Source organism: Pleurodeles waltl, chromosome 7 (assembly GCF_031143425.1).
Source record: "Pleurodeles waltl isolate 20211129_DDA chromosome 7, aPleWal1.hap1.20221129, whole genome shotgun sequence".
Lineage (NCBI taxonomy): Eukaryota > Metazoa > Chordata > Amphibia > Caudata > Salamandridae > Pleurodeles > Pleurodeles waltl.
In genome coordinates this window covers 765,123,995-765,144,368 of record NC_090446.1, presented here as the reverse complement: position 1 = coordinate 765,144,368, position 20,374 = coordinate 765,123,995, and the positions used below count along the sequence as shown (strand labels likewise).

General features: G+C 43.3%; 1 protein-coding gene across 1 annotated transcript in view; it reads left to right on the top strand.

Annotated features, from left to right (window-relative positions):
* Positions 1-20,374, top strand: part of SEC24A (SEC24 homolog A, COPII coat complex component) — a 446,244-nt gene that overhangs the window by 257,987 nt on the left and 167,883 nt on the right. Inside the window, exon 12 of the mRNA XM_069199250.1 lies at positions 3,281-3,336. Within this exon, the coding sequence (XP_069055351.1) occupies positions 3,281-3,336 (56 nt within the window). The remainder of the gene's footprint in view (positions 1-3,280; positions 3,337-20,374) is intronic.

The following is a 20,374-nucleotide window of genomic DNA, read 5'->3' as shown; positions in this document are numbered from 1 at the left end:
ACACCAACATCAGGAGTGTGTTGGACAATGCCTATACCACATCAAGGGAGATGAATCCCAGCATCCTGCCATGATGACTCACCTTGCTCTGGGTCTCTGGTTTCAGGCCAGAGGTGCAGCAGCATCTCCTCAATGTGCCCTCTGATGAAGGGCATCTGTTGAGCGCTGAGGTTTATTCACTGTTCGAGAATATTGAGAAGGACAAAGACACTGTCAAGATAAGGAGCGGAGCACCTTACTCAACTCAACACCCTGGTCTGCCATTAGAAAGCAGCAGGCGAGAGGAGGATCTAAAACATATAGGCATTGTCATTGACAAGGGTATCTACAGCAACAGTCCTTCCAGGACCTAAGGAGCAAAGTCTTTTAAGAGGTAGCACCTCTGCCTCTAAGCAGTGACTCCCCTGCTAATCCCTCGCCCCCCAAATCACACAGCTCCTGTTGAAGGAAGACTCAGGTTCCTCCTCCATGGTGGGGGAAGTAATCTCCAAGAAATGTGTACTCTCAGTGATGGAGCAAGGTTGCTTCCTGATCTTCCACACCAAGCATACTGCTTCACTACTAAGTCACAATCATTTGTTACTGCTAAATGACAAAGTGCAGGCACTCATAACCAAATGTGCCATCTCTAGCTGGTACAGAGAAGGAGTCTGCTTCCTGTAATGTTTACCCCCAATAAGGATGAGAGTCTGCGACCGATCCTAGACCTCAAGCCATTAAACCACTTGATCCTGTAGGAGCTGTCCCACATGAGTACTCCACAGGATTTCATCCTGCTACTCTATAAAGAGGACTACATGTCAGCCCTTGACTTCAAGGACACTTTCTTCTACATCCAGCTCACCACCACTGCCTGTGCTTTGTGGACTGCCATCCCAGTTTAAAGTTTTACCCTTTGGGTACACTACAGCCTTGGGGGTGTTTACAAAGTCTAGCGGTAGTGGCTGAGCACCTTTGGCAAAATGACATTCATGTCTTCCCTTGATGACTGGGTGGTAAAGAGCAGCAGCAAAGAGCAATGCCTGTACACATTTGACAATAGTGGTTTTGTTACATCAGTTTGGCTTCACCATCCTTGCCAAAATAATACCATCTCTAGCCTAACAAGGTTCTGTCATTTTTAGGGTCTGTTCTAGATGTTATGTGGAAAGCCTACCGTAACAAGAGAAGATGATGGCATTCTCAAATCTCCTGCCTCTTGAGACACAACATCCTGTAGAAGTGAGGACAGCAGTAAGACTATTGAGCCTGATGGCTTCATGCATTGCGATCCTACAATACATAAGGCTAGACATGCACCCCTTCCACAAGTACCTAACAAGGCACTGGCCACAAGAGGAAAAACACTGGCAGGATCTTTTGCTGGTACAACCCAGGCCTCAACAAGAACTTGAAGTTGGGCAACATTTTCCTTCCCTCTGCCGCCTCTTATACCATATGTTAGTACGCAAATGAGGTAGGTGCTAAGGGCCCTCATCCTAGTGGCATCAACGAGGGTGAGCAAACCTAATACTTCATGTTTCTTGAGATTTCTGTACACCCACATGAAAAACTACCACTAAGGCCAGATCTTCTATCTCTGCAGCAGGTCCAGTTCAGACACCTAGACCTCAGGGTACTGAATCTACATATTTGGCACCTGAAAATCCAGTTTAGGCTTTCAGAGGAGTGTATGTAAATCCTGTGTGAGGTATGTAAAGCTCACACACCTGGTTGTTCGGCAGCGAAATGCAAAACATTTTTCCACTGTTGCATTGGAAACACATATACCTCCTAAAAGTCTTTATGCAAGAAATCATTTGTGACTTGTTGCATTGTCAAAAAGTTGGATTGGCAAACACTTGTCTCTGTCCACACCTAGCTGTGGCAACAAACTATATGCAAAATAGAGCACATTTATCCCTCTCTAGAATTCCTGTTATTGTGGCCCTCAAGTAGGGCCTTAAAGTCATTGCTCCAAAGCTGCCTCCAAGGCTGACCAGGCTTATGGGGCATCCATTTAAACCAATTCATGCCATGCAGTGTAGCTTGTTCACCTCTTGTCATGCAGGGTAACTTCTTTTAATCACCATTGCATTTCTAAGGAGAATCAGTGAGTTGCAGGGTTTGAATATAGAGGAACCATTCATTCAGATTTTTAGGGCTAGGGTGGTCCTGAGGACAAAGCCAAAATTTGTACGCAAAGTGGTTTCCTCTTTTCACGTTATTCAGACCTTTGAGCTGCCCACCTTTATTCCATATCAAACTTATGGGGCAGAAAGAACATTTCACATGTTATATGTGAAGAGGGCTCCCAAGAATTTTACACAGACGATTAAGTTCATCCATAAGACAAAGCAACTGCGGTTTTTTTAAAGCCTTACTTGGGAATCTCCATTTCCAAGGCAGTCAGTGCTAGATGTTGATAATTGTATACATTGTGTACATTACTTGTACTGTTGAAAACACATGCCACAGTCAAGAAGGGAGCCTTAGTTTTTTCGGTAAACATTCTGCTTGCAGACATTTGTAAGGCTGCTACATGACCAACACCATGCTTGTTCACTAGACACTGTGTGGTTATTTAAGCCCACCAGACATTTGTGGGACTTTGTTTCAGATATCTACATCATCTGCTTGCTAGCCACCGCTTACAGGAGAAACTGCTTTGCAGTCTGTGTAGCACATGTGTATGTAAACTACAAATCCCACAAACAGAAAACATTAATTACCATGTAACCATTTGTTAATAGTGTGTGGTTATGTCTAACAATTACATGTCTTCACTATCATTGTATTCCACAATGCATTGTTCATAAATTTGTGTCTTCAACACTAGGCTACTCTTAAACTAATTTCCTGCTTAGCAGAATCTTTGTCTTGGTGCATTGTGGGCTATGGGTAGAGTCGCAACAGGTCTTTTGACTTGAAAGGAACTCTGAAGTATAACTTGCAAATGTTCATGCCCAACGCTTGATGCCAAGAGAATTCATGGCACAGGCATATACAGCACTTCATGCTATAAACAGATGGTTTAAAATTTCCCATGAAACTCTCAATGTGTGCCAGTTTTGAAAGTTCATTGCTCCACATTCTGTTACTTTAATTGGCATCTATCTATTTATTAAAATGTTGCCACAAGTGTACTGCTCATTGTACATATTTAATTCTCTAGTTAAAGTATCTACAGTAAACTCTTGTAAAGCTCATTTCACAAATGTCTAGACTTATTTTAATTTCTGCATTTTCCATGCTAATTGGAAGGATTGTGTATGAATAACTTGTTGTGTTCTACTTCCAGATGTGTTTATACCAATGCCTGAAAACTTGCTTGTAAATTTGAATGAAAGCAAAGAGGTAAGGCCTATCTCAGAAGCATGTGTCCTCTTTGTATAAAGTACAAAATAAGTTTGTTGCCTAATTGTGAAAATTGCATTGAAGACAGCACATGTATTATGCTTGTTCAATATGTGAGCCAGTTCTGTACTTCATTTGATTTTATGTTAAATTACATTCTTTCAAGTTGAACTCAGACTTTTTGTTATTTTCTGGGGAAGTATTTTGGATTGCGTAATGGGAGGTGGTGTTAAAATGGGCTGGTCATAAAGTGAAAGAGAAAGCTTGTAGATAAGCATCTTTCTTGCTTCGTAGAAGGACAGGGTATTCTGCACCCCATTCAGACTGGTTTTAGATCGGGTAGTAAAACAGACAGCGCTGCTCACGGCTACAGAGGAAATCCGGGCAGTCTTGGATTGAGGAGATTCAGTTGCAGTGATTATGCTAGGTCTTAGTGCTGCTTTTGGCATGGTGTCACTCCCACTCCTCCATCAGTGATTGGAGAAAGTAGGCATATCAGGGGATGCACTTAAGTGGCTCAATTCTTTCTTACTGGACAGAATCTTCCAGGTGAGAAAAGCCTGCAGTTTTTCCTCCATCCGCCCACTACTTCATGGTGTTCCTCAGGGCTCATCCTTGAGCCCAACACTATTTAATTTGTGTGTCCGTCTGCTAGCAGAGTTTGCACAATCCCATGGCTTAGTCTTAGTGTCATACGCTAACACTCAAATTATTATGTCATTCGCTCCAGAGACCAGTCGTGTGTCCTCCCAGCTTAATTCCTGCCTCAGCGAGGTCATGGAATGGATGTTGAGGAGCTGTCTTAACCTCAATTGTCTTGAACTCAATGGTGATAGAACTGAGGTCTTGATGTTTGGAAAGGACAAATTAAGCGGGTGGCAACTAGGATGACCGAAACAATTGGGAGAATTTCCCAACCCTGCCCCAGCAATCAAGAGTCTAGGGTTCTGGATCGTTGAGAAAGTAACTATAGAAACGCAAGCCAAAAAACTTGCATGCTTCTTTTTTGGGTTCCTTCGATCCCTTATAAAATTTCTACACATGCTACCTCTCCCATCGAGGAGAATTGCGGTGCAAGGTCTGACCAGTTTGCGCCTAGACTACGGTAGCTCCCTATTTTTGGGACTCCCAAAGTATGTAACTGTATGTAACAAATCATCTCCAAGTAGTCCAGAATGCAGCTGCAAGAATTCCCGACATGCCCTAAAAGCATTCCATTAGCTACCGGTGGAAAAAAACATTTTTTTCAAAGCCTTGGGTATTGCTTACCCAGCCATTCAGGGGAGAGGTCCGATCATTATCCAGAACAAATTGTCTGCTTATGTTCCAAGAAGATCCGTTCGGTGTAGCTCCTAGTGACTTCTGTCAGTACCAGGTCACTAGAGCTAGATGCAGGGGCTGGTCCTTTTCATTTCTGGCTCCAAGGCTATGAAATAGCCTCCCCATGGCCATTCGAAAGCAGCAGTCTGAACTTGTCTTTTGAAGACTTCTTAAAACTCATCTCTTTGATCTATGAATCGCTGGGAGTCTAAATTGGTGATCTGGGAGTTGTTGTTCAACATGGGCTGGGAGGGCCTGGTTCTGGTAGCCACACGCTGTAGAGAACCCAAATTAATTGAATATTAATGTTATAGTTCCAGTTTAGAAACAAGAATAAATCAGGTGACAAAGCTGAAAGGGTCAGAGGGAAAGCTCCTGAGTCTAATGGGATTCGGTGAAACGAGGTAAAGTAATAAAGCTGAAAGTAGAATTGCTGATGTGAGCCTGGGGAGATAGTGAGATATCTTGGATGTTGTTGCAATCCTGAGACATTATAGGAAAAGGTGTCTTACACCAATGACCAAAAGATGAAGCTGTACAAAATTGGAGCTGTTGCCTAAAGATAAATTAATTTACAACCAGATGTTCAACAGTTAATGCAGAGCATCATTAGAGGGAGTGTGGTAGCACATGAGTATTTAGGTCCTGGGAAGGGTCCTCTAATGCTTTGGGGTACAGTTCTTCAGACACAAGTTGACGATGGTGGACTTAGGTTAAGCCTTTGGACTGAGTGATCTAAAGCTACGGATGAGTATGAATGGTGCAGTTAGTACAAGTCAATTTTATACTCATAGTATCTTAGCCCCACTCCTTACTTTCAGATTAACGCAGTGTCAGAGCTGAGGCTACTAGCATAATACACACACACCCCTTCTCTCTCTCCTCCACCTCCTCTCTGTGATAGTGCGCATGGTCGATAACAAGCCCTTAGTGGCCACCTCGCCCTTTCAGGGCCTACTTCGACGCATCGTGCTCGAAGTGTTAGGCTAACGGAATGGACTCAGTTTCGGTTCTGTCCTTGGTGTCGCACCAAATTTCCCTACATCTATCAGCATCTGGTGTGTAATCTCTGCCTGTCTCCGGAACACAGAGAAGAAAACTGCGATGCTTGTAGATCATTTTGATCCAAAAAGAATCTTCAGGACCGAAGGGCATGTCAAGTGGAGATGGCGTCCAAGTCGTCAGAACACACACCAGACATCTTCGGAGAAGAACAGGTGCAAGAAGTAGTAGAACAGCGTATAGCCATTTCCATTGAAGATTCAGATTTGGATCGAGACTCCGATGTCGACAGCCAATCCATACAACCAGCACATTACTTGAGTACACCATCCCCGTCACACCAAACAAAGACCATTAAAAAGATTTTTGCATCGGTTTTCGGTCCCCTGCTGCCTTCGAGCTATGGTTGGACCCGTAAAATACCTTTGGATTACCAACCCTTGGGTTCGGCACTGAAACAAAAGACTAAAGTGCTTTCTGCATACACAAACAGCCTGCCACATTGGAGCCGATAAAAAGTAACAGTACTTTCGTAATTGACATTTTTGGGTCGAGCCAAACATTCCGTATCCAAACCTTCAGAATCGAAAGCTGCCAGTAGTAAACACTCTCCAGCTACTGAGGAGTCATCGGAAATACAACCTATTTTAGAGATTATGGACGCTAAACAGCGAGTAATTCATATACACAAAGAAACCAGAAGGATCATAGCCTCTCTTCCAACAACAATTTAAAGACAACTAACTTTTCAAGAGACTTTGGATGCGGGGCCTCTACCTTTCAAAGTCCTTAAACAGAAGGAGAAACATAAGGCAATGCCACAACCTTAGCCTTCACCACTACATTCTCCTTCCCTTCCCTCTACTTCACCACCTACACATTCAATACAGTTCTCTCCACAGGCCTCATCTACATCACCACATAGGGATGATTTTAACTCTTCCTCAAGAAGAGGTAGACCCATGGGATATATATATATATATATATATATATATATATATATATATATGTTCGATGGCATGTGTAGCTGCAGATACACATGCTTTGCACATCCCACCATCTAGTGTTGGGCTCGAAGTGTTACAAGTTGTTTTTCTTCGAAGAAGTCTTTTCGAGTTACTTACTACATTTGCAAAAGTCAAAGCTAGCTTTTTCATCCATTAAAATACATCTTACTGCAATTTCAGCTTATCTGCAAATTACGCACTCAACTTCATTGTTTAGGATACCAGTCATAAAAGCATTTATGGAAGGCCTAAAGAGAATTATACCACCAAGAACACCACCAGTTCCTTCGTGGAACCTCAACATTGTCTTAACACGACTCATGGGTCCACCTTTTGAACCCATGCACTCATGTGAGATGCAATACTTAACATGGAAAGTTGCATTTCTAATTGCCATCACATCTTTAAGAAGAGTAAGTGAGATACAAGCATTTACCATACAAGAACCATTTATTCAGATACACAAGCATAAAGTAGTTTTACGAACAAATCCAAAATTCTTACCAAAAGTCATATCACTGTTCCACTTGAATCAAACAGTAGAACTACCAGGGTTCTTCCCACAGCCAGATTCTGTAGCTGAAAGAGCACTACATACATTAGACATCAAAAGAGCGTTAATGTACTACATTGACAAAACAAAACAAATTTGGAAAACAAAACAATTATTTGTTGCTTTCCAAAAACCTCATACAGGAAATCCAATTTCCAAACAAGGCATTGCTAGATGGATAGTTAAATGCATTCAAACCAGTTATCTCAAAGCAAAAAGAGAACTGCCTATTACACCAAGGGCACACTCAACTAGAAATAAAGGTGCTACCATGGCTTTTCTTGGAAACATTCCAATGACTGAAATATGTAAGGCAGCCACATGGTCTACGCCTCATACGTTTACCAAGCACTACTGCGTGGATGTGTTAACAGCACAACAAGCCACAGTAGGACAAGCAGTACTACGAACTTTTTTTCAAACAACTTCAACTCCTACAGGCTGAACCACCGCTTTTGGGGAGATAACTGCTTACTAGTCTATGCAAAGCATGTGTATCTGCAGCTACACATGCCATCGAACGGAAAATGTCACTTACCCAGTGTACATCTGTTCGTGGCATGAGACGCTGCAGATTCACATGCGCCCACCTGCCTCCCCGGGAGCCTGTAGCCGTTTCGAAGTTGATCTTGAACATTTGTAAATTTGTAAATATATCACTTTAAACTACATTATGTACATACATATTTACTCCATTGCATGGGCACTATTACTATAATACACAACTCCTACCTCACCCTCTGCGGGGAAAACAATCTAAGATGGAGTCGACGCCCATGCGCAATGGAGCCGAAAGGGGAGGAGTCCCTCGATCTCGTGGCTCGAAAAGACTTCTTCGAAGAAAAACAACTTGTAACACTCCAAGCCCAACACTAGATGGCGGGATGTGCAACGCATGTGAGTCTGCAGCGTCTCATGCCACGAACAGATGTACACTGGGTAAGTGACATTTTCCATATATGACGCGGATCCCATTCTCCCTAATGACCCAGATTCATACCCAGCAAGACCATCTCCTCCTGAAGATACCACTGCTTATAATCAGATTCTAGCCAAAGCAGCTGTGTATCATAACGTACAGTTACATACAGATCCTATTGAGGATTTTTTTTTTGTTTAATACTTTAACATCCACTCACAGAGTACCAGTTTCTCCCTATGCTTCCGGGCATGCTTAGACATGAGGAAGTTATTTTTAAAGAGTCTAAAAGCAAAGACCATTACATCCATGGTTGAAAAAAATACAAACTGCACCCTCAGATCCAGTTTTTACTAGGGTACAATTACCACCTGACTCTATTGTGGTAAGACGCAACAAAGGAAAGAGGGACCGGGAGTGTTCTGGTCCAGTGTACAATCTCCCAACAATAGTACTTGAATATAGGTACACTGTTCCAATAAAAATAATTAGGCCAGGAGACCTGCGATCTCAGGAGCTAGAACCCTCAAGCATCACATTGGATGGCTGGTTTCATCATTGGGAAAAGCTCCTCACCAGGCTGGCACTGCAATGCCTAGTGGGCGCCCCAGTAAGGGGGGCTCTCAGCCAAATTGACGTGGTAGCGACTGGTGCGTTCAGCTATCCGATCGTGATGCTCAAAGTCACCACCAAAAAAAGTAATCAAAAAGATTAAAATTGGTTATTCATCCACTAAACACCATCATTTAATCAGTCTGAAATTAGGATGAAGACCAAGGTTAAAAAATAGGAAGGTTTGAAAGAGGAAATGAGGATTATGCTCAAGTCTTTCAAAGGTGAAAAATCTACTGGAGAGTCCTTAACATTGAAAGGACCTCTATTCACTGGTCGACATGTTTCGCGTCTGTGGTCCGACCGGATCCATTGACGCTTCATCAGGACCTATACAATTCAATAGTGGGAATAAGTATCGCATACAGGGATACATAAATATCCGTCACTTACATTAAAGCTAACTGGTTAACACAGGTAACCTGGAAAACAAAAGAACATAGAACATATGTCGAAATTTCAAATATGTTATATTGAAAAACGAGGCGTGGGACACCACACATCAAAGCATGCTTACCGACCCCCAGTCGAGATCAGGTTCCTTGGGTGGTGCGTTTCAGGGACACAAGGGACACTAAATATAGTTAATGACAGCGAAATACATAGTTAATCAAGTGAACCCTAGTATTCTTAAAAATGACAATCAGATATAAAATATAATCGCTGTAGGATTAACGCTGCATGTTACAAAAATGGTTATTATCGTGACTGGTTGGATATGCTGGTTAAGTACCAGGGTTTGACCCGTATACGTAGTCATTGATACTATTCTGAAGGAATTCTTTTTTTTTTTTTTTATATTATATTTCTATTTTCTTTATCTTGAAAGAACAACGATCGTATGACAGCAAACATTAAGGAGTTAGGAGTTAGTATCGTCACTGGTTGAATATGCTGGTTAAGTACCAGGGTTTGGCCCGTATACGTAGTCATTGATACTATTCTGAAAGAATATATATATTTTTTTAATTATTTCTATTCTTTTTCTCTTGAAAGATCAACGATCGTATGACAGCGAACATTAAGGAGAGTCTAATCGCTCAAAGGGAATCAGTTAATCATGCTCGAGATCGTCGGTATAATATGAAGGGGTTCGCGCAAATGGAATATGCCGAGTGACTAACTCCGTTCTGCAATAAACAATCCCCTTCGATATGTCTGTACAAAAGTCAGTACTTACAATTTCATCCTTGGTCCAAATTGTTGGACCTATCCTCTGAAACGCGCGACCCGGAAACAACCGGATCGTACGTTGTCCGAGCTATAAATAGACGCTGCGGAGGCCTTGCCCGAGCGCATCTCTTCAAGGAAACAAACGACGGACTCAACGGAGTCTCACTCGTCTCAGAGATAGACGATGGGCTCCGAGTTCGGAATCACACTAATGGTTCCTGTCGTTCTTAAAAGAATGAATCAAGCTCCAAATCAACAAGTTTGAGGGCAACCAGACCGGAATGTGGGTAGTACATTCCACAAAAATGTAACAGGTGAAACAAATGCCGGTAAAAGTATAAAAAGGGGTGTAGTCTCCAGATCCAGGACAGTGGTGCATCTAAAAAATAATAAGAGTGCTGTGCCATCTTGGACAGAATATCTTATTGACAAATGTGGATAATATCTAAAAAGAAAACTGGGATGTCATCAGAATGGTGAGAGGGGTTGAGTAAGATTATATTCAGGGATAATGAATAATCTGTGACGTATATTCATGGTGATAGGGAGGTCCAGGGAATATCATCATTCAGTCCCCGTAGATGGGTCCCTAATTTGAATACCCATTTCTGTTCAATCTTAAACAATGTCCTAGAATCATCAGGGCGGATTGTGGGTGCTTCAATGACAACCCACCACAGGTCGTTGGGGGAATGTTGGACCTCCAAAAAATGAGCACTAAGTTTAGTAGTGATCTTTTTTACATCTGATGTTGCTCCTGTGCTCATTAATACGTATTTTAACTGGTCTGGACGTCTTCCCGATATAACGTAGATCACAAGGGCACGATATCATGTAGATGCAGTTCTTGGTATTACAGTTGGTATGTTTTTTAAGATACCAAGAACCAATAGTATCAAAATCCAGTTTTGTAAGGTGTTTAGTCAAGCCACATACGTTACAGTTCCCGCAGGGATGGTGGCCCACCACTGGGGGTAGACCCCAAAGTGTCTTCTGATCGGCAGGGTCAGTTTGAATACGTGGACGCGTATGAACCACTAGATCTTTTATATTGGCTGTCCTTTTGAAAGCAAAGAGAGGTTTAGATAAGTTGTAACCACTACTCGTTAGTATAGACCACCTCTTGTTAATTAGTTTTTTGATCGAATTCGACAAAGGGGTGTAAGTTGAGACACAAGTGAGCCTCGATTGAGGGATTTTATCTTTTGCAGTCAATAGGGCTTCTCTGTTGTTATTTCTGGCTCTCTTTCGTGCTTGAGTAACAATTTTCGGTGGATAGTTCCGATCAGAAAGCTTATGTTGGAGAGATTCCGCTTGTCGATCAAATTCTGTAGGTAGACTGCAGTTGCGTCTCAGACGTAAGAACTGCCCGAAAGGTAGATTGTCCCGCAAAGATTTGGGGTGGTGGCTCTCATAAAGTAGAAGAGAATTGCGGTCTGTAGGTTTATGATACACGCTGGTCTGTAATTTACCTTTGTTAATAGTAATCATTAGATCCAGGAATGGTAATTGGTAGTCAGATACAGTGGCTGTGAATTTCAAGAAAGGATCAAGGGTGTTAATCCAGGCTGTGAGTTCCTCAGCTTGGATCAATGATCCTTGCCAAATAATCAGAATATCATCTATATAGCGCCGCCATAACTTAATGTAACTGGTATAAGGATTTGTTGGAGAAAGAATGTGTTTTTTCTCAAAATCGTACATATAAAGGCAGGCTAGACTGGGAGCAAAGGTGCTCCCCATAGATGTACCTTGAATTTGGTGGTAAAATTGATCCTCGAAGAGGAAGAAATTTTCTGTCAGAGCCAACTTGGCGCACTGTAGGATAAAAGACACAGGAGAAGATAGATTCGTTGATGTTTCTTGCAAAGCAGACTCTATAACTAATAAAGTAGCTTCTTGAGGAATGTTAGTATATAGAGCCTCTACATCTAATGTGATGATCGCCTGAGTAGTATCAGAATCGTTGATGGTTTCGATCAGGTTCAACACGTCTTTGGTGTCTTGGAGATAGGTGGTAGAGTTTCTCACTAGAGGTTGTAAAAAATGATCGCAAAAAATCGATAGTGGTTCTAAAATGGAGCCCAAGCCTGATACTATAGGGCGCCCAGGGGGTGGTCTCCTTCCTTTATGGATTTTAGGCAGACAATAGAAGTAGGGGGTCCGAGGGTGGGGAGTGTCCAGAAATTCCGCCTTCTTAGGTGATATCCACTCATTGTTCTTCGCTTCTTCAATGAGAATTCTAATCTGGGTCTAATCTCCCAGTGGGATCTCGGGTAATTTTGGTATAGTAAGTGGAATCACTCAAAAGGCGTAGACATTCACTTCTGTAATCTGTAGAGTTCATTATCCCAATAGCTCCTCCCTTATCAGCTGGTTTTATGGTTATCTCTGGATCCGATGCTAATGATGTAAGAGCTATCTTTTCCCTAGTAGGAATGTTGATATAAGAGTGTTTAGGATGGAGATGGTTTACATCAGCTAACACTGCTTTCTCAAAGAAGAAGCGAAGAACAATGAGTGGATATCACCTAAGGAGGCGGAATTTCTGGACACTCCCCACCCTCGGACCCCCTACTTCTATTGTCTGCCTAAAATCCATAAAGGAAGGAGACCACCCCCTGGGCGCCCTATAGTATCAGGCTTGGGCTCCATTTTAGAACCACTATCGATTTTTTGCGATCATTTTTTACAACCTCTAGTGAGAAACTCTACCACCTATCTCCAAGACACCAAAGACGTGTTGAACCTGATCGAAACCATCAACGATTCTGATACTACTCAGGCGATCATCACATTAGATGTAGAGGCTCTATATACTAACATTCCTCAAGAAGCTACTTTATTAGTTATAGAGTCTGCTTTGCAAGAAACATCAACGAATCTATCTTCTCCTGTGTCTTTTATCCTACAGTGCGCCAAGTTGGCTCTGACAGAAAATTTCTTCCTCTTCGAGGATCAATTTTACCACCAAATTCAAGGTACATCTATGGGGAGCACCTTTGCTCCCAGTCTAGCCTGCCTTTATATGTACGATTTTGAGAAAAAACACATTCTTTCTCCAACAAATCCTTATACCAGTTACATTAAGTTATGGCGGCGCTATATAGATGATATTCTGATTATTTGGCAAGGATCATTGATCCAAGCTGAGGAACTCACAGCCTGGATTAACACCCTTGATCCTTTCTTGAAATTCACAGCCACTGTATCTGACTACCAATTACCATTCCTGGATCTAATGATTACTATTAACAATGGTAAATTACAGACCAGCGTGTATCATAAACCTACAGACCGCAATTCTCTTCTACTTTATGAGAGCCACCACCCCAAATCTTTGCGGGACAATCTACCTTTCGGACAGTTCTTACGTCTGAGACGTAACTGCAGTCTACCTACAGAATTTGATCGACAAGCGGAATCTCTCCAACATAAGCTTTCTGATCGGAACTATCCACCGAAAATTGTTACTCAAGCACGAAAGAGAGCCAGAAATAACAACAGAGAAGCCCTATTGACTGCAAAAAATAAAATCCCTCAATCGAGGCTCACTTGTGTCTCAACTTACACCCCTTTGTCGAATTCGATCAAAAAACTAATTAACAAGAGGTGGTCTATACTAACGAGTAGTGGTTACAACTTATCTAAACCTCTCTTTGCTTTCAAAAGGACAGCCAATATAAAAGATCTAGTGGTTCATACGCGTCCACGTATTCAGACTGACCCTGCCGATCAGAAGACACTTTGGGGTCTACCCCCAGTGGTGGGCCACCATCCCTGCGGGAACTGTAACGTATGTGGCTTGACTAAACACCTTACAAAACTGGATTTTGATACTATTGGTTCTTGGTATCTTAAAAAACATACCAACTGTAATACCAAGAACTGCATCTACATGATATCGTGCCCTTGTGATCTACGTTATATCGGGATGACGTCCAGACCGGTTAAAATACGTATTAATGAGCACAGGAGCAACATCAGATGTAAAAAGATCACTACTAAACTTAGTGCTCATTTTTTGGAGGTCCAACATTCCCCCAATGACCTGTGGTGGGTTGTCATTGAAGCACCCACAATCCGCCCTGATGATTCTAGGACATTGTTTAAGATTGAACAGAAATGGGTATTCAAATTAGGGACCCATCTACGGGGACTGAATGATGATATTCCCTGGACCTCCCTATCACCATGAATATACGTCACAGATTATTCATTATCCCTGAATATAATCTTACTCAACCCCTCTCACCATTCTGATGACATCCCAGTTTTCTTTTTAGATATTATCCACATTTGTCAATAAGATATTCTGTCCAAGATGGCACAGCACTCTTATTATTTTTTAGATGCACCACTGTCCTGGATCTGGAGACTACACCCCTTTTTATACTTTTACCGGCATTTGTTTCACCTGATACATTTTTGTGGAATGTACTACCCACATTCCGGTCTGGTTGCCCTCAAACTTGTTGATTTGGAGCTTGATTCATCCTTTTAAGAACGACAGGAACCATTAGTGTGATTCCGAACTCGGAGCCTATCGTCTATCTCTGAGACGAGTGAGACTCCGTTCAGTCCGTCGTTTGTTTCCTTGAAGAGACGCGCTCGGGCAAGGGCTCCGCAGCGTCTATTTATAGCTCGGACAACGTACGATCCGGTTGTTTCTGGGTCGCGCGTTTCCAAAGATAGGTCCAACAATTTGGACCAAGGATGAAATTGTAAGTACTGACTTTTGTACAGACATATCGAAGGGGATTGTTTATTGCAGAACGGAGTTAGTCACTCGGCATATTCCATTTGCGCGAACCCCTTCATATTATACCGACGATCTCGAGCATGATTAACTGATTCCCTTTGAGCGATTAGACTCTCCTTAATGTTTGCTGTCATACGATCGTTGTTCTTTCAAGATAAAAAGAATAGAAATATTTTAAAAAAATTAAAAAATTCCTTCAGAATAGTATCAATGACTACGTATACGGGTCAAACCCTGGTACTTAACCAGCATATTCAACCAGTCACGATAATAACCATTTTTGTAACATGCAGCGTTAACCCTACAGCGATTATATTTTATATCTGATTGTCATTTTTAAGAATACTAGGGTTCACTTGATTAACTATGTATTTCGCGGTCATTAACTATATTTAGTGTCCCTTGTGTCCCTGAAACGCACCACCCAAGGAACCTGATCTCGACTGGGGGTCGGTAAGCATGCTTTGATGTGTGGTGTCCCACGCCTCGTTTTTCAATATAACATATTTGAAATTTCGACATATGTTCTATGTTCTTTTGTTTTCCAGGTTACCTGTGTTAACCAGTTAGCTTTAATGTAAGTGACGGATATTTATGTATCCCTGTATGCAATACTTTTTCCCACTATTGAATTGTATAGGTCCTGATGAAGCGTCAATGGATCCGGTCGGACCAACAGACGCGAAACATGTCGACCAGTGAATAGTGGTCCTTTCAATGTTAAGGACTCTCCAGTAGATTTTTCACCTTTGAAAGACTTGAGCATAATCCTCATTTCCTCTTTCAAACCTTCCTATTTTTTAACCTTGGTCTTCATCCTAATTTCAGACTGATTAAATGATGGTGTTTAGTGGATGAATAACCAATTTTAATCTTTTTGATTACTTTTTTTGGTGGTGACTTTGAGCATCACGATCGGATAGCTGAACGCACCAGTCGCTACCACGTCAATTTGGCTGAGAGCCCCCCTTACTGGGGCGCCCACTAGGCATTGCAGTGCCAGCCTGGTGAGGAGCTTTTCCCAATGATGAAACCAGCCATCCAATGTGATGCTTGAGGGTTCTAGCTCCTGAGATCGCAGGTCTCCTGGCCTAATTATTTTTATTGGAACAGTGTACCTATATTTAAGTTCTATTGTGGTAAGTGCAGCAAGAAAACAAGCAAATAGCCAATCTACATGAGCTGCTCCTCCTCCAGACAAAGAAAGTCAAACATTTGATGCAGCAAGTAAAAGAGTGGCTACTCAAGCTGCCAACCACTGGAGAATTGCAAATTAACAAGCGCTCCTAGCAAAATATGACCGGGCTCTTTGGGACCCGATGGAAGACTTGTTACAATATCTTCCACCGGAACATCAAAGAAGGTGGCAACGAATAGTCGCCGAAGGGCAGGTTATTTCTAATAACGCAATTAGATGTGCTAATGATGCAGCTGATATAGCTGCAAGGGGAGTCAAAATCAGCATAATCATTAGTAGACATGCATGGCTAAGAGCTTCAGGATTTAAGCCAGAAATACAGCAAGTTGTATTAAATATGCCTTTCAATAAACATTTATTTGGGCCAGAGGTTGATACCACAATAGATCAATTTAAAAAGGACTCAGAAAACGCTAAAGCTACAGGTGCATTATACACCACACCCACTAGGCAGCACTTTTCTGAGGCCACAATTTAGAGGTAGTTTCAAACCATCAACCACAGAACCATCCACCTCACAACAAAAACAAGGACCACAATTCTATAGCAGAGGTTCATTCAGAGGCTCTTATAAAGGATCTAGTTCTAGAGGAAGAGGTAAATCAGCCACTCTCACAGGTTCCTCTACCTCTACAGAGCAGTGACTTCTTACAAATCCCCACAGGGCATACATCTCCTGTGGGAGGAAGACTGGTAAACTTTTACCCACAATGGTACAACATTACCACAGATCAATCGGTTTCATCAATTATCCAACATGACTATTGCCTAGAACTCACCTCTATTCCACCAAACATTCCCCCTCGTTCACACACTTATTCAGGAACGTCTCTCTTTATTAAAACAGGAAGTACTATCATTAGTACTCAAAGGAGCCATAGAGATAGTGCCTATATCCCAACAAGGATCTGGAGTATACTCACAATACTTCCTCATACCAAAGGAAGATGGTACTCTCAGACCAATCATGGATCTCAGGCCCCTAAATCTATACATACTGTCAGCACACTTCTATATCGTAACGCTACAGGACGTCATTCCTCTATTACAAAAACAGGATTACATCACAGCCTTAGACCTCAGGGATGCTTATTTCCACATTCCCATACATCCAGCACATCGAAAGTAACTAAGATGCGTTGAAGCAGGAAAGCGCTACCAGTTCAAAGTGCTACCATTTGGGGTAACAACAGCACCAAGGGTGTTTACCAAATGTTTAGCGGTGGTTGCAGCGTTCCTCAGAAGACAACGAATACGTCTTCCCGTATCTCGCCGACTGGCTTATAAAAGCCAGTACACGTCAAATTTGTCAACAACCTACTCAATATACCATAAACATCCTATAGGATTCACGATCATTTACCAAAAATCTCACCTGCAGCAATCGCAGATACAACCGTATTTAGGGACAATTCTAAACACTCAATCAGCATTGGCATACCCAAATTCAGTCAGGATTCAAGCATTTCACAGTCGCATATCAAAAATACAGTACAACGACATTTATACAGTGAAGTTGGTGATGAAACTATTGGGTATGATGGCTTCATGCATAGCAGTAGTACCAAATGCCAGGCTCCACATGAGACCACTACAACAATGTCTCTCTCAACAATGGTCTCAGGAACATGGTCAAATTCAGAATCTAGTGTTGTTCGACCGCCAGACTCACCGCTCTCTCCAATGGCCGAATTCCACCAACCTATTGTAGGAAGTTGGCTCTGTATGTGCTATTTCAAAGTAAGGAATAGCATGCACAGAGTCCAAGGGTTCCCCTTAGAGGTAAAATAGTGGTAAAAATAGATAATACTAATGCTCTATTTTGTGGTAGTGTGGTCGAGCAGTAGGCTTATCCAAGGAGTAGTGTTAAGCATTTGTTGTACATACACATAGACAATAAATGAGGTACACACACTCAGAGACAAATCCAGCCAATAGGTTTTGTTATAGAAAAATATCTTTTCTTAGTTTATTTTAAGAACCACAGGTTCAAATTCTACATGTAATATCTCATTCGAAAGGTATTGCAGGTAAGTACTTTAGGAACTTTAAATCATAAAAATTGCATGTATACTTTTCAAGTTATTGACAAATAGCTGTTTTAAAAGTGGACACAGTGCAATTTTCACAGTTCCTAGGGGAGGTAAGTTTTTGTTAGGTTAACCAGGTAAGTAGGACACTTACAGGGTTCAGTTCTTGGTCCAAGGTAGCCCACCGTTGGGGGTTCAGAGCAACCCCAAAGTCACCACACCAGCAGCTCAGGGCCGGTCAGGTGCAGAGTTCAAAGTGGTGCCCAAAACACATAGGCTAGAATGGAGAGAAGGGGGTGCCCCGGTTCCGGTCTGCTTGCAAGTAAGTACCCGCGTCTTCGGAGGGCAGACCAGGGGGGTTTTGTAGGGCACCGGGGGGGACACAAGCCCACACAGAAATTTCACCCTCAGCAGCGCGGGGGCGGCCGGGTGCAGTGTAGAAACAAGCGTCGGGTTCGCAATGTTAGTCTATGAGAGATCTCGGGATCTCTTCAGCGCTGCAGGCAGGCAAGGGGGGGATTCCTCGGGGAAACCTCCACTTGGGCAAGGGAGAGGGACTCCTGGGGGTCACTTCTCCAGTGAAAGTCCGGTCCTTCAGGTCCTGGGGGCTGCGGGTGCAGGGTCTCTCCCAGGCGTCGGGACTTAGGATTCAAAGAGTCGCGGTCAGGGGAAGCCTCGGGATTCCCTCTGCAGGCGGCGCTGTGGGGGCTCAGGGGGGACAGGTTTTGGTACTCACAGTATCAGAGTAGTCCTGGGGTCCCTCCTGAGGTGTTGGATCTCCACCAGCCGAGTCGGGGTCGCCGGGTGCAGTGTTGCAAGTCTCACGCTTCTTGCGGGGAGCTTGCAGGGTTCTTTCAAAGCTGCTGGAAACAAAGTTGCAGCCTTTCTTGGAGCAGGTCCGCTGTCCTCGGGAGTTTCTTGTCTTTTCGAAGCAGGGGCAGTCCTCAGAGGATGTCGAGGTCGCTGGTCCCTTTGGAAGGCGTCGCTGGAGCAGGATCTTTGGAAGGCAGGAGACAGGCCGGTGAGTTTCTGGAGCCAAGGCAGTTGTCGTCTTCTGGTCTTCCTCTGCAGGGGTTTTCAGCTAGGCAGTCCTTCTTCTTGTTGTTGCAGGAATCTAATTTTCTAGGGTTCAGGGTAGCCCTTAAATACTAAATTTAAGGGCGTGTTTAGGTCTGGGGGGTTAGTAGCCAATGGCTACTAGCCCTGAGGGTGGGTACACCCTCTTTGTGCCTCCTCCCAAGGGGAGGGGGTCACAATCCTAACCCTATTGGGGGAATCCTCCATCTGCAAGATGGAGGATTTCTAAAAGTTAGTCACTTCAGCTCAGGACACCTTAGGGGCTGTCCTGACTGGCCAGTGACTCCTCCTTGTTGCTTTCTTTGTTCCCTCCAGCCTTGCCGCCAAAAGTGGGGGCCGTGGCCGGAGGGGGCGGGCAACTCCACTAAGCTGGAGTGCCCTGCTGGGCTGTGACAAAGGGGTGAGCCTTTGAGGCTCACCGCCAGGTGTCACAGCTCCTGCCTGGGGGAGGTGTTAGCATCTCCACCCAGTGCAGGCTTTGTTACTGGCCTCAGAGTGACAAAGGCACTCTCCCCATGGGGCCAGCAACATGTCTCTGGTGTGGCAGGCTGCTGGAACTAGTCAGCCTACACAGACAGTCGGTTAAGTTTCAGGGGGCACCTCTAAGGTGCCCTCTGTGGTGTATTTTACAATAAAATGTACACTGGCATCAGTGTGCATTTATTGTGCTGAGAAGTTTGATACCAAACTTCCCAGTTTTCAGTGTAGCCATTATGGTGCTGTGGAGTTCGTGTTTGACAGACTCCCAGACCATATACTCTTATGGCTACCCTGCACTTACAATGTCTAAGGTTTTGTTTAGACACTGTAGGGGTACCATGCTCATGCACTGGTACCCTCACCTATGGTATAGTGCACCCTGCCTTAGGGCTGTAAGGCCTGCTAGAGGGGTGTCTTACCTATACTGCATAGGCAGTGAGAGGCTGGCATGGCACCCTGAGGGGAGTGCCATGTCGACTTACTCGTTTTGTCCTCACTAGCACACCCAAGTTGGCAAGCAGTGTGTCTGTGCTGAGTGAGAGGTCTCCAGGGTGGCATAAGACATGCTGCAGCCCTTAGAGACCTTCCTTGGCATCAGGGCCCTTGGTACTAGAAGTACCAGTTACAAGGGACTTATCTGGATGCCAGGGTCTGCCAATTGTGGATACAAAAGTACAGGTTAGGGAAAGAACACTGGTGCTGGGGCCTGGGTAGCAGGCCTCAGCACACTTTCAATTGTAAACATAGCATCAGCAAAGGCAAAAAGTCAGGGGGCAACCATGCCAAGGAGGCATTTCCTTACACCTATCAAATGGGCAGCCCTTTCAGGACCAACAGATGCATCAATGGTAGGTTGTGGAGCTCATCTCAACAACCTCACTATCCAGGGGTTATCTGACTCAATC